Here is a 13,050-nt window from a genome sequence, read left to right as displayed (position 1 = left end):
TTCAGCAGAATGTTATACCGGGACGTTTTTCTTCAGGCCCACAAAGACATCAGTGTCATCGTCAAACTCAGAATATATTCCCTGTGATTCTAGCTGGGGAAGCGGTAATGAGGCGTGATGTTTTATGTATTCATCCGAGGCCGGTGAGTATAAGCCATTCTCTCGGGTTCACTGTTTGCATGTTCAGCAAAATGAAGTTTCATACCTTAACTTTATTTGTGCTTTTCAAAGAAGTTCTATTTCTACAGTTATTTCTCCTAGGTGACCAGCTCCTTACAATGTAGCTGCACATCAAACATTGGCCAAGCTGTTGCCTTTAAACATGCTCTTACCTGTTTCATTGTATTCTATAAACGTCTCAAGAACAATCTGCTGCCTTCAAGAACGAGCTCATCTTTCTGTCTTCAAAAATGGACCAAATAAGAGAGGCCATGGAGAGCAAGTCAGTATTCCTGTTCCTGGTCCAACAAGCTAACATGCTGTAGACTGTTCTGTGGCATCTTCATAAAGATTAAAACGTGGCTAATTACCAACAATGAGCTGGTACTAATTAAAACAATGTCTCGATTACTGACTAAGAAAAGATAGAATGTAGCATTTAAACGGAGCTTAGTGTTGGTGGTGAGGTCACCAAAGCTATAGCCTTACAGCCAATAAGGTGCAGCCTTACAGCCTATTTGGTGCAGCCTTGCAGCCTATAAGGTACAGCCTTATATAAGTCACTGGAGCTTCACTACTGGAGCAAGAGCCCTAAATACAATTGAGAAGGCCTTGTGCGTCTGTAGGAATGATACCATTATTCACAGCACAAATTAGCGCCGCTTAGTACCAGCAGACTACATGACCTTCAAGAAGCAGCTATTAAAAGTCTCGCATACATTCTGTATTACACACTTCCCATTCGTCTTTTCCATTTTTGTCACCTGCTTCTCATGAATAAACTTTGAATCCTTCATATACATATATAGTTGTTACTCATACAACATTAGCTGTTAATAGATTAAATATTTACTGAAATTGCACCAAAGTTGTCTTGAAAAGTATGTTTCATGCTCTTTCTATAAAAGTAAATAAGCAGTTAATACAACTTAAACCTAAAACTACTGTCTTCAGAAACATTTAAGAATATCCAGCCTTTAATAATCCTGAAGAAGGACAGAAAGTCTCAGATAAACATTGGCAAAAAGCACTGAAATAGCTTTCAAACACTTATCTAAATGCATTCAGTCTGTTTTCTAGAGGGTTCCTTGGAGAATAGCTGCAGCAGTGCTGTTTTCATTCATGTCTTTTTTTGGTTGAATCCAGTGTGGATTTAAAGTAGCGTCTCAGTGTTTGGACAGTGAATAGTTCAGTGGTTTTGGGATCTTTGCCCCGAAAGGCCCCTAAACTCAACAATGTCATGTCAACATTAGCTGGCTGACGCTGCACTCTGGCTTCGAGTTTCCACGCTTGTACATCGTTTTGGACTGAACTGTTCGCTAAACAAATTACTGCGAATGCTGGAGGTCGCTCTGCTGCACTGACAGAACATCAACCTTCTTTGTTTATGATAAACACAAAAGGTCCTTCAGACAAAAGGACGTCTTCAGGAAGCATCCTCAGTGGGGTTCTGGTGCAAAGCTCAGAAACCGATCGTAATCAGGAGCAGGTCCAGCCTGGGGGTCTCGCTGAGGAAACCTGACAAGCGTTAAGCCTGCATGATGCACTCTGCCTGCAGGGTGCGCTCTGTCAGCCGGATGCGTTCTGCCTGCAGAGTGCGCTCTGCCAGCCGCATGTGCTCTGCCTGCCGGATGCGTTCTGCCTGCCGCATGTGCTCTGCCTGCCGGATGCGTTCTGCCTGCCGGATGCACTCTGCCGCTCCGCGTCACCCAGCACCTGCTAATAACTCCTAACCCATGGTAAACTAACCAGCGACGTCACAAAATAACAGTAAAAAACTTATCAAATGAAATTATCGTTCAGTGTTTTTAATAATTAGGGTATGTGTGATTTACTTAAAGTCAGAAGTCAGTGGCTGAGCTTGCAGGAGTGGTGGGAACAGCAGCCAAGGCGTGTGGGTTTGCTGAGTTGGTGGGGCCGCCTGCCCAGCTAAGACCTGGAGTCGTGTGCCTGCTTGATACGCAGATTTCCTGTAATTACTAATCTGGAGAAGCACCTACCCTTTCAGCAATACAAGTGAGAACAAGGCTTCCATTATTATAATTATTTATCTTGATATATATAATATATGTTTGAGGTTTGTCTGGAGATATTTTCTGGGAATATTCTATAACTGCTATGGCTGGGGAGTGTTCAATCACAAATTCTGCACCGGCTTAATTAAGGGTCTAACAGATTGACTTTGGAGAGTTTGAAGAGCTGTATTTTTTTATATCACCCTAACTGTTAATTAACTAATTAATTGTGTTCTTGATCAGACTGCTACTCTTGGCCTTGCGAGCAATGAAGTGGGGTGGGGGTGGGGGGGGTCATAGGATGAAAACAGAGCAATAAATCTTTTAGGGTTTCAGCTACCAGTAAAGGGGGGGGTGGGGCGGGGGGAGGGAATTCACCTCTGATTTCAGGCAGCAGCAGGAACTGACAGTTTGTGGAAGAGTGTGAGTTCACACTGCAGAACAAGGATGAGACTGAGAAGCACCATCTGTGATCTTATGAATGGATGGATGATGGATGGATGGAGGGATGGATGGATGAAAAACACCAGCACTTCTGTATTCTCTCTCTACCCTCCCATCCCACATTAAGACCTATCAAAGTACGTCTTAAATAAAACAGACAAATCATGATTGCATCTTTATTATTATTATTATTATTATTATTATTATTATTATTATTATTATTTGCCTCTATTGCCAAGGCTTGGCGGCTACATTCTTTTGCTGGCTAAAGTTTCTAGTGGCAGCAAAACTGGATTAAATGTTTCTCTGGAGTTTTGAGTTCGAATTACCAGTGGGGGGGGGGGGGGCAGTGGCATGTGAAAATGATACACATGGCCCCCCAGGGTGCCCTGCTTATATCTGTCACCGTGTATAAGTGCATCAGGAGATTAAAAATGCACATAGAGCCAATCTGTACCAGGAAATCAGCTGAGGCACCAACTCCGGTTCGGCAGGGAAAGGAAAGAAAAGACAGCAGAAAGTGAATAGATGGGAAGAGGTCCCTGCACTTGGGATGGGGCTGCAGTGGGAGTGGGACAGGAGACTGGGGTCCTGACCAGGGAGCAGCCCAGCCTCGTGCTCTGTGCTGCGTGGGATAGGCTCTAGGCCCCAAGGACCCCCCGCCACCACCATGACCCTGATTCCCTTGATAGAACATGGATGGATGAATAATGGATGGATGAATGAGTAGGTGGATGGATACAAAGGTGGGCTGATGGACAGACAGAATACAGAAATATGTGTCATCTGACTGATTAATCTGGCACAAGTGAAGTGAATGAACTCACTTAAATTAACATCCCCCCCCACCACACCACCTGTATTAACTCCCCTTTTAAGGTTTCAGGCAGATGATGAAATAAATCCCAAGGCAAACTACGAAAGTTAAAATGTTATATAGAGCTAAATGAATTATTATCTGACTTAAAATTGCACCAAGAGGGCCAAGGTTACTGTCAAAAGACAGCGCACACCCTAACCATGACTCGATAACCGAGGATGAAAGATATTATTTTCCAAAATCTGTAAGACGTTACAAATAGCCCTACAAACATATATCAGACTATATTATGTGAAACGTCTCACTGACTAAACTCAGAGACTCGCAGTACAACTTAGACAAGATAATGAATCCACAGGAAAGTACAACAGTGCTATAGGGCACTGACTAACACACACATTTAGAATACCAAGAGACAGAAGTCAGGGTACACGTGTAGTAAGAAGTAAAACGCATTTATTCCTATAAATGGATTGTATGTTAGCCTGCTTCGGGGTTAACGAGAGATCTGTCGATTACCATTTCCTTGCGCCATTATTTAGCTCAATTATCGCTTAATTCCGTCCAGATTCAGTCCAAATACTGCAATCTTCAACACCAGGATGGTGTTTCTCAAAGACACTCAATTCGTGTGCAATGCATTTTTTTTCTTAATTGAATGATTGGACCAGTAGATACTGATTTATCCGATCTCTAGAGCGTGTAACGACGTGTAACAATGACACATTGTAATAATAGAGATTTCCGGCTACAAAGCGACACACAGTGGGGAAAATCCAATTAAAATTAGCAGTGAAGCATCATTATTTAACCCATCAGTGGCCACGATCTCGCTTATAAATCGCGCGGTGTGCTGGTGAAGCCGAATCCTACTTTAGAATATGCCCCCGAGGCTGAGATCGCACCAAGATTGCGGGATACCTCTTTCCGTCGGATGTCAGACCCCGGTCTCGTAATCAGCGCTGTGTCGCCGCATACCACGGCAGCATCCTCCACGAAGGCGCAATCCGGGAGATTCTCGTCGGCGGGCAATTCGAGTACCCGCAAGCCGAGTTGGTGTCTCAGAACCTCGATGTAGAGCTCGTGTTCGCGCTGAGCTTTGGCCAGGTCCACCTCGGCTGTCTTTTTCCTCCTCGGGTCCTCTTTGGCGAAGGAGTCAGGGATCGCTCGCACCACGGCGTGAGTGAAGTTGCCGAAATCTGCCATCAAACCAGCCATGATCAGTCGGCTTTGATTATTTTTTTTTAATAACCACGGTTTGGTCCCACCAGATCTCGAATCCGTCAAATACTCAGGTGTCTCACTTTGGTGTAGATTTGGTTGTTTTGCTCAGTTTTTGCAGCGCTGCATTGCTCATGCACTTCGAGCAAGCGGGCTGGCAGGAGATGGAGATGGGTCCGGAGTGACGCGCGCAAGAGGCAGTCACGTGTGCGCGCACATCAGTTCCTCTAATTGCTAAATTTTGCGATTTGGGCTCACATCATGCTTGTCTTTACCGAATCGACAGCCTCCGAATTGACTTCCGCGACGGGGCTTCAGAAGCACACCTAGACCGGGGAATCGCGGACGACCCCCAGCGGCTGACCAAGACTGACATATGCTCTTCGGTTAACAGACATTTGAAACGACATCAAATAACTGTCCTCCATAAGGACAATGATGTAACTGGAAAATGTCAGAAAAGGGGTGCATAACGCTCTCTCTCACTCTGCCGGGGCGTTATCCTTTGTGATATGTGCGGATAAACTCTGATATTATCTATACCCAAACCTCTGGAGAGGCATTAAAATTCCTGACCTAAGAAGAGACTGTGGAGAATCCTCTTTAATGGTGATTTCTTGATGGGGGCGGCTACAGTGTAAACAATAATTTAGAAAACGCTGTTTAGTTTATATTTAATATTAACTTGATTATGTATTGCATTATATTTGCTGGAACAAATCTAAATTTGCTAAAAACTATTAGTAAACATTCAGGGTGCTGTTTTCCTGAAGTGCTTACGGAGATGTTTCAAATAATATTAGTGATTTCATACCTCCTGCTTCATTTCCTGCCACAAGTCTGGATTCCCAACCGATATGCCAACTGCTCTAATTCTTTTTAACAACAATTTTAAATGATTTATACTCATTTTTTTTAACCATTATCATTTTTTGTTGAACAGAACCAGTTACAAACCATATTCAGAAAAAATAAGTTGACTAAGTATCCAATTAGCCTTTGCATGGTAGCCAAAGACCAACCAGGATGCATAATCATATAGCACTTTCCATTCTCATTGGAGCAATGAACTCTGGGTAATCACCACATAGCCCCAGGTCGTTGTTCCTGTCTAACATGGAAAAAATGATGGTATGGAACAGCACCTGGGATTCAGCTTCCCAGGTTAAATAGCAGGCTTTCCTTTGGGGAGAACAGTGCAACGTTTCCATAGAAGGATGAGCCGAAAAGTTCCATGACCTCTTTCTGCCTGGTGACATCAACTTTCAACATGCCCCCCCCACTCTTTGACCTCATGTATTTCATTTACTACTGTCATGTCAATATTATGGCAGTAGTAGTACTGCCAGACTGAACCTGACAGTCATAAAGCCAAACATTTGTAAGGGTATGAAGCATTCCAAATGTCACTAAGCACCTTTGTTCCGGCACAGCCTCGGAAAGACTTTCAGATAAATCGGCAGTGTCAGCCCTCCAGGGAAGTCTCAGCTGGGGAGTTTTGAAGATTTTTAATGTATTATTCCAGCTTTCCGACAAAATCACATTTGTCACAAATTCATAACTCATAAGATGTCTTGGATTTAAATTCGGTAATACTTAAGACGGCAATTCTAAAACACTCTATCTGCATTAAAGAATAAGCCTGTCTTTGTTATATGGATTTATATGATTACACACGCCTCAGACTGCTTGAAAGAATCCTCCAGGTGATTTATGCCAAAGCTTAGGGCAGAAGTATTTCCCATGGTGCCTTGCAGGGAAGACTCAGTCAGGACGGCATGGAATGTCTTGGCCACACATCTAAGCAGTTGCTTCCATGTCTCCAGACTGCTATCTTTTCTTGTTCCAGATCCACTCAATTATTCTGACTGTTCTAAACGTTCCAAGATCCCCATTTTCCACTGCCCCCCCCCCCCCCCCCCTCCCCTGGCCGAACTGGTCCTCTGTAAATATTTTTACACACTTTTCCCTCTGCCGACATTTCTGAAATATTTCAGTGGGGTAACAAAAATACAGTATTCTCTTGGCTGATGGGAGACGGGGGAAAATATTATTCAGAACGCCGCGCAGGCAGAGTTCAACCCTTGACACCTGTTACTGACTTTCCAAGCAAAACTTCCAGTTTTCCTGGCTGGGAAAAGAATGCAAACATTGTGTCCGTGTCATAGCATAAACACCAGGGCCCCCAGAGACCACCAACTTCCTAGGCACTGTCAGGAACTATTTTCCAGACGGGTTTAATTCTGTTTTATTATTCGCAGAGTCATATCTCCGTTTAAAAACGGTCTACATCGTTGTCTGCGTTCTGATACATTTCCGTATCAAAGCACAATCTCCGAAGATGTTGGCAAAAGGCTATTCTTAAACTGAGCAATACGGAAGCCTACACGGGTAAAACTCGGGAATGTGTGATTTTTGTTAAATTCCACTCTCGAATAACTTACTAACGGCCAAATCGTTTATCCACAAGGAATGCATATGCGTTAGTCACAGAAATCCCTAACAGGTGTTTAGTGGTCCAACTCTGTGCTTTCTCCGACTAGTCCCTTTCATAGTCACAGTCCTTTTAGGTAGAATAACCGTGTACAATGCAGACAACAGGAACAGTGTCCATTGTCATCGGTCAACACTAGACACGAGACACTTTAAACACCAGGTTAGGCTACTGGAAAGGCGAGACTGTGTCAAGGAGACACCCAGAAGCATGACAGGACTACTGGCAAAACACCGCGGAGGCAACTGATTCAAATATCCAGTTAACCGAGGGCTAAGCAGAAACTTTATTCCGATGTTATACAGGGGTATTATTATGACAAGAAAAGACGGGATTAAGATGCACTAGCTGTCTATTGAACAATGAAAAAAATGCGACATACCTCAGCATGTATTGCTGTTTCACCAGTCCGCCTAACTATGATCAGTGGTCCTCATGGAACAATAACTATACCTTAAGTCACGTGTCTAAACAGCATATTACAGAAAGAGATTATTGAACGCAAATGTAAAGATGCATCTTATAGGCTAATACTTATCTAAACAGCTGCCAACAAATATGAATTCTGATATCAAACTTCTGGGTAGACATGGTGTCACTGAATTATTATTGGAAATATTTTAAACCTTATTAAAATTACACAGAAACTTAATGTCAGGTAACGTTTTGATCGACCCATTTCCCTGTAAATCAAATTGGTTAGGGAAAAAAAGACGCAAAATCTAAACCGATCACAATAAAAGCTTAGTTGGTCATTGCACACCACCATCTAGTGTCTTGATAAGGAAGCATAATTCGGCCATTCACATTGATAAAAAGTTTAATATGAAGTACGTCTGGTCGCGCATAGACACATCAGCAAGTCAAGTGTAAAACGGTCTATATTTAGGTTACGTTTTAGATGTCAGCCTCTGCGCAGAAAGCGCGCGATTGCGTTTCCTTATGGTTAAGTATCCATTTATAGATAAATGCAGTAACATATAATCGCTTCATGAAAACAACCATCTTAAACATAACTTACCTTTATTGTTCAGTCGTTGCTACCTTCTTGAGTATAGGGAGCCAGTGTTCCGTATAGTTTAGTGTTTTGTGTGGAAAAAAATAAGTCCATTTCTAATCTGCTATTTCTTATCGAAATAAACAAATACTGAAACTTATGTGCGTAAATATATTTAAAAAGTAACACGAAAACGCTGTTTTAACCTTGTAAGTTAAACCGTATACATCGGCTGCCTTACTACAAACTCGGCTGTTTACTGCTCCCTATCCTCTTGCCTAACTGATCCCCTGCCTGAACCTTTTCATCCTAAAAATTTACGCAAGAATGTCACTTATATGAAGTCGGTTGAAATCTAGACTAAACTACTTTTGCAATTTTTCTTCCAAAGCAACATCTTATGTGGGGAAAAAAACTAGATCACCACTGTGTTCGTATGTGTGTGTGTGTGTCTGTGCGTGTTTTTTTTCCGGACGGTGATGGACAGATTGCGTGAAAAAAAGTTACCCCAAGAAAAGCTGAGGAATTTCCTGTATGTGGAACATATTTAACAGCCCTTTAAGCCTCCAGGAATGCTTTGCGGTTGGCTAACTGAAGTGGAAATATGTTAATAACGTAAGCTACTGCCATACCTAATATGGCAATATTGTTACGTCTGGAGTCTACAGCCCATCTGGAATTGCTTAGTACAATGGAATTAAGTGGATAACGAGCCAAAAATAGAAGTCGTAAACTCCTCTTTATTCCCAGCGTCTGTCCTGGAAATCATTTCAAAGTTTCACCTAAGACGAACAACACTTCTCACACTCTCCGTACGCAATTCATCAAGTTTTATATTTATCAAGTTTATATGTATGCAAATAGGGAATGCGGGGCTGTCCTTGCATTCCTGTACTCAGAAGACATCTTTATCAATGACGCAATGCTTTATGTCTAAGTCATTAGGTCGTGAGCCAGTTATGAAGGATGACCGTATCATTTAATAGCCCAACTGTCATTACTGAAAAGAGACACGTGTTATTATGTCAATGGCCGCAATAAACAAACACGGTGCACTAAAAGTCAAAAACTCAAATCTACTGCGCAGAAACCAAATATAAATGCCATTTATGCAGTAAAACACAACATACAGAAAATGCCGGTCTAATAAATGCGCCCAACGAAATTATATCATAACTATAAAGCAACAAAAAACGTGGAGGCATATATATATGTACATTTTCTAATATATATATATATATATATATATATATATATATATATATATATATATATATGTGTGTGTGTGTGTGTGTGTGTGTGTGTGTGTGTGTGTGTTTAGTTGGGTTAGGGTGGTGCTTGGCTTGGATGGAAAGCGGGCCGAGAAATTCCTCGCATACTTCAGGAACAGTGCAACACAGCCAAGACATACGTCAGCTTCCACTACAGCGTATAAAAGACCGCTGAGACCTGGAAGGTCTATCAGTCCACAGCGCTACAGCGGCGTGTTACACACCACGCAGGAAAACACAACAGGACGAGTCGTACTTTAAAATCGCACTTCATTTAAAAGTAAAGTGGAAACGCAAAGGGATAGCACTGTCCTCATTTGCTTTTTTCGTTTTGCCGAAATGAGAAAAATGATCTCCGTTGGCCTTATCTTCTTTTTCCTCGGCGTGGTAAGTTACAAGCATTTTTTTTAAATAACTTAAACAACGCAAGATCATGAGTTAGAATAATACTTCTGTATGCAGAGCAAACATAATTATAGTATACTTATATATTGTTGTGTATTTAAGTGTGACTATGTGATTGATTCTTATAACTTTTGACTCATAACAACTTAAAATATCTAATAACAAAAGCGGTTTGCTTTACCGGTAACGCGCACGCTGTACTGACTCGAGGGGCATGGATTTCGCAGGTACGCTCGTGCCCATCGGAATGCGCGTGTCCCAGAGAGGCACCCAGGTGCTCGCCGGGAGTGAGCTTGGTGCTGGACGGCTGCGGCTGCTGCAAGGTCTGTGCTAGGCAGCTCAACGAGGACTGCAGCAAAACGGAGCCGTGCGACCACACCAAGGGGCTAGAGTGCAACTTCGGCGCCAGTTTCGGCGCCGCCAAAGGCATATGCAGAGGTACGGGGAGCGTGGATGGGATGCAAACAGAATAAAGCGCGTGGACTTCTGAAATACAGCTTCGGAGTATTTAAGAGTACTTCGTATTCTGACTATGTCATAGACGCAGTTGATTTTAAAAGTTTTGAAAGTAGTTTAATACCGCAGGTAAGACGAAGCCTTTAAAACACCGATAGTTCGGTTTTCCCTATTCTAGTCTAGTGTGGCAGTTTAACACCGATGATTAACAAAGAATGCGAAAGGTAGGGAAAGTAAAGCACAGATGGATACACTGGCTAATCGTTTCCGCTCATCTGTTTTCAACAGCCAAGTCAGAAGGAAGACCATGTGAATACAACAGCAAGATTTACCAAAACGGCGAGAGTTTCCAGCCCAACTGCAAGCACCAGTGCACGTGCATCGACGGAGCCGTGGGCTGCATCCCACTGTGTCCGCAGGAGCTCTCCCTGCCCAACCTGGGCTGTGCAAACCCCCGGCTGGTGAAGATAGCCGGACGGTGCTGCGAGGAGTGGCTGTGTGCCGAGGGCAAGGAGGCGGACTCTGTATACAAGCTCTTCAGCAAGGAAAGCGGGACAGATGAGTCAGAGAGTGACCTCACCAACAGAAATGAGCTTATTGCCCTGGTCAAAGGAGGACTGAAGTCCTTACCTGGTAAGTAGACATCCAGTTTGAGTCTTTTAGACATATTAATACTAGTTTTAACCACCTCTAATTTGGCTCAGTGCCAGGAGACCTTGTCCAGTTGTTAACTGGAGTACTTAAATTTTTCTGGCAGTTTTCGTTGGCCAGCCAGAGGTCTTGAGGGTCGAAAGCCAGAAGTGCATCATCCAGACCACAGCATGGTCCCAGTGCTCCAAGACGTGTGGCACGGGCATCTCCACCAGAGTCACCAACGACAACGGCGAATGCAAACTGGTCAAGGAGAGCCGGCTCTGTACGATACGGCCATGCAGCCAGACATCTTACTCGGTTTTGAAGGTAAGTACATGCAAACATGTTCGCTCGAGATAGACCCAAGTTCATTTATGGGGGAAAAGAGGTTCCGGAAGTAATAGTTTTACCTAAGACATTTTTTTTTCCACAGAAGGGAAAGACATGTAGCAGAACCAAGAAATCCATGGAGGCTGTGAAGTTCACCTATGCCGGCTGCTCCAGCGTTAAGAAATACAAGCCCAAATACTGTGGGTCCTGCCTGGATGGCCGCTGCTGCAGTCCACTGCAGACCAGAACAGTGCCTGTCAGGTTCCACTGTGAGGACGGCGACACCTTCAACAAGAACGTCATGATGATCCAGACCTGCAAGTGCAACCACGACTGCCCCACCTCCAACGAGGCCTCCCTACCCTACTACAGGCTCTTCAATGACATCCACAAGTTTAGAGACTAGGCCGGGCAGCTCCAAGAGCACCGACTGCCAACGCCCGCCCAAAACGAGCATCCTGTCGCCTTTGATCTGGATTTCCTAAGTAACGGTGGATATCACGAAGACCAAAGAAAGTTGCACTGTTAAGCTGGAGAAAGTTCCGGCATGTTCTTCTCATAACGAGCTACTTCATACTATTGGAGTTTCACTAATGACGGCTTCTTCACGGAGCGGCGTGTAATTATGTTTGTAGAAATCGAGTTGCAATTTACTTGACTTGCTCTGTATATGTTGTTTTGCAGATACACCAGAGAAACGTGACCTTTAATGTCTATATATTTATGCAAACGTAATTAAATGTAACCTTTGATCAAGGAGAGACGATCCATCTGTGTTGTGGAACACGTGTGTGGTCACATTCCTTTCTGATGTGGGCTAAACTGTCCACGTTTGGTGGCAGCTATCAAGTTACTTTCACATTCGCACGATGAAAGAGAAAGCGGTCAACTTCTCTAAGAATGAATGAATGTTTTGTTTATTATTGTCATGGTTATTTATCAGTGTTTAGCTACTTTATTTGAATATTAAATGTCATACTGGAATAAATTTGTAAAATGATTTAATTTTATATGTAAAATTGTTATAAATAAAAGATTTATTTATGAAAATGTGTGTCTCTGGGGTCAGTCATAGTTCTGACGTCACAGACGTGTTCAGCATATCCAGTCAGCTGTCAAACATCCTCAGCAGAATCCAGTGGATCCAGTGGAAAACACTGCTCGACTACGTGACGGCTAACCTCTGAACCGCAGTGTCAACTGAAATGCTTATTTGGGTCAAACGCTGGGCGACTGAGAGTGAGGACACCTTCACAAGAAAGCTGCTGTGTTAAGGTAGTGGTTTGGTCCAGAAAGACACTGGAATCTTTGCTGGTCTTCTACTGTAAATACACAGAACTTTTAAGTCTTCCATAAATAACATCTTATGGAAACCGCAAGACAACTCCAAGCAAAGACCTTCAAAAGAAAAACTGGAACTACTTTCAAATTCAGCTGCCAATATCCAGTTGTAGATGTTTCTGGACATATGCGAGTGGCCTTACAAAATTATTATAAAACAGGTCATATGTGAAACCATTATGAATGTAATAAATAATAAATGGATACACATCTTTTTTTTCCAAAGAATTATATCCAGTGCAGGACTGTGGTGAGCCTGGAGATCCCAGGAAAGCTGGGAACTTTCTGGAAAGTATTCCAGTTCAGCACCAGGAACAAGCAGACAGATATTTACAGACAGCAAGTAACGTAAAACCACAGATCTTTGGAAAACGGAGTACCTGGGAGTAACTTGAGAAAAGTCAGGAAGAACATGAAAATTCCACCTACGTGGGGAATAAATCCCACAGCTCTTGAGGTGTGAG

General features: G+C 43.0%; 2 protein-coding genes across 5 annotated transcripts in view; one reads left to right on the top strand and one right to left on the bottom strand.

The window, feature by feature from the left end:
* Positions 1–8,663, bottom strand: part of LOC125716817 (N(G),N(G)-dimethylarginine dimethylaminohydrolase 1-like) — a 42,264-nt gene extending 33,601 nt beyond the window's left edge. The window contains exon 1 of one of the 4 annotated variants that reach the window (XM_048989581.1): positions 8,175–8,663. Coding sequence is in view for 2 of the 4 variants with exons in the window: in XM_048989579.1 (XP_048845536.1) it covers positions 4,360–4,656 (297 nt within the window). In the remaining 2 variants the exon portion in view is untranslated. Of the gene's footprint in view, positions 1–332; positions 922–4,359; positions 5,081–7,535; positions 7,678–8,174 lie in introns of those variants that run through there. The other 3 variants (XM_048989582.1, XM_048989579.1, XM_048989580.1) reach the window with 3 other exon arrangements.
* A 937-nt stretch (positions 8,664–9,600) lies between these two features.
* On the top strand, positions 9,601–12,295 carry LOC125716816 (CCN family member 1-like). Its single transcript, XM_048989578.1, has 5 exons — positions 9,601–9,808; positions 10,054–10,264; positions 10,571–10,915; positions 11,040–11,242; positions 11,349–12,295. The coding sequence occupies exons 1-5, from the start codon at positions 9,761–9,763 to the stop codon at positions 11,649–11,651; spliced, it is 1,110 nt and encodes a 369-aa protein (XP_048845535.1). The 5' UTR covers positions 9,601–9,760; the 3' UTR covers positions 11,652–12,295.
* The last annotated feature ends 755 nt before the right edge of the window (positions 12,296–13,050 follow it).

The sequence above is a fragment of the Brienomyrus brachyistius genome, chromosome 21 (assembly GCF_023856365.1).
Source record: "Brienomyrus brachyistius isolate T26 chromosome 21, BBRACH_0.4, whole genome shotgun sequence".
NCBI lineage: Eukaryota > Metazoa > Chordata > Actinopteri > Osteoglossiformes > Mormyridae > Brienomyrus > Brienomyrus brachyistius.
This window is presented reverse-complemented; position numbering and strand designations above follow the sequence as displayed.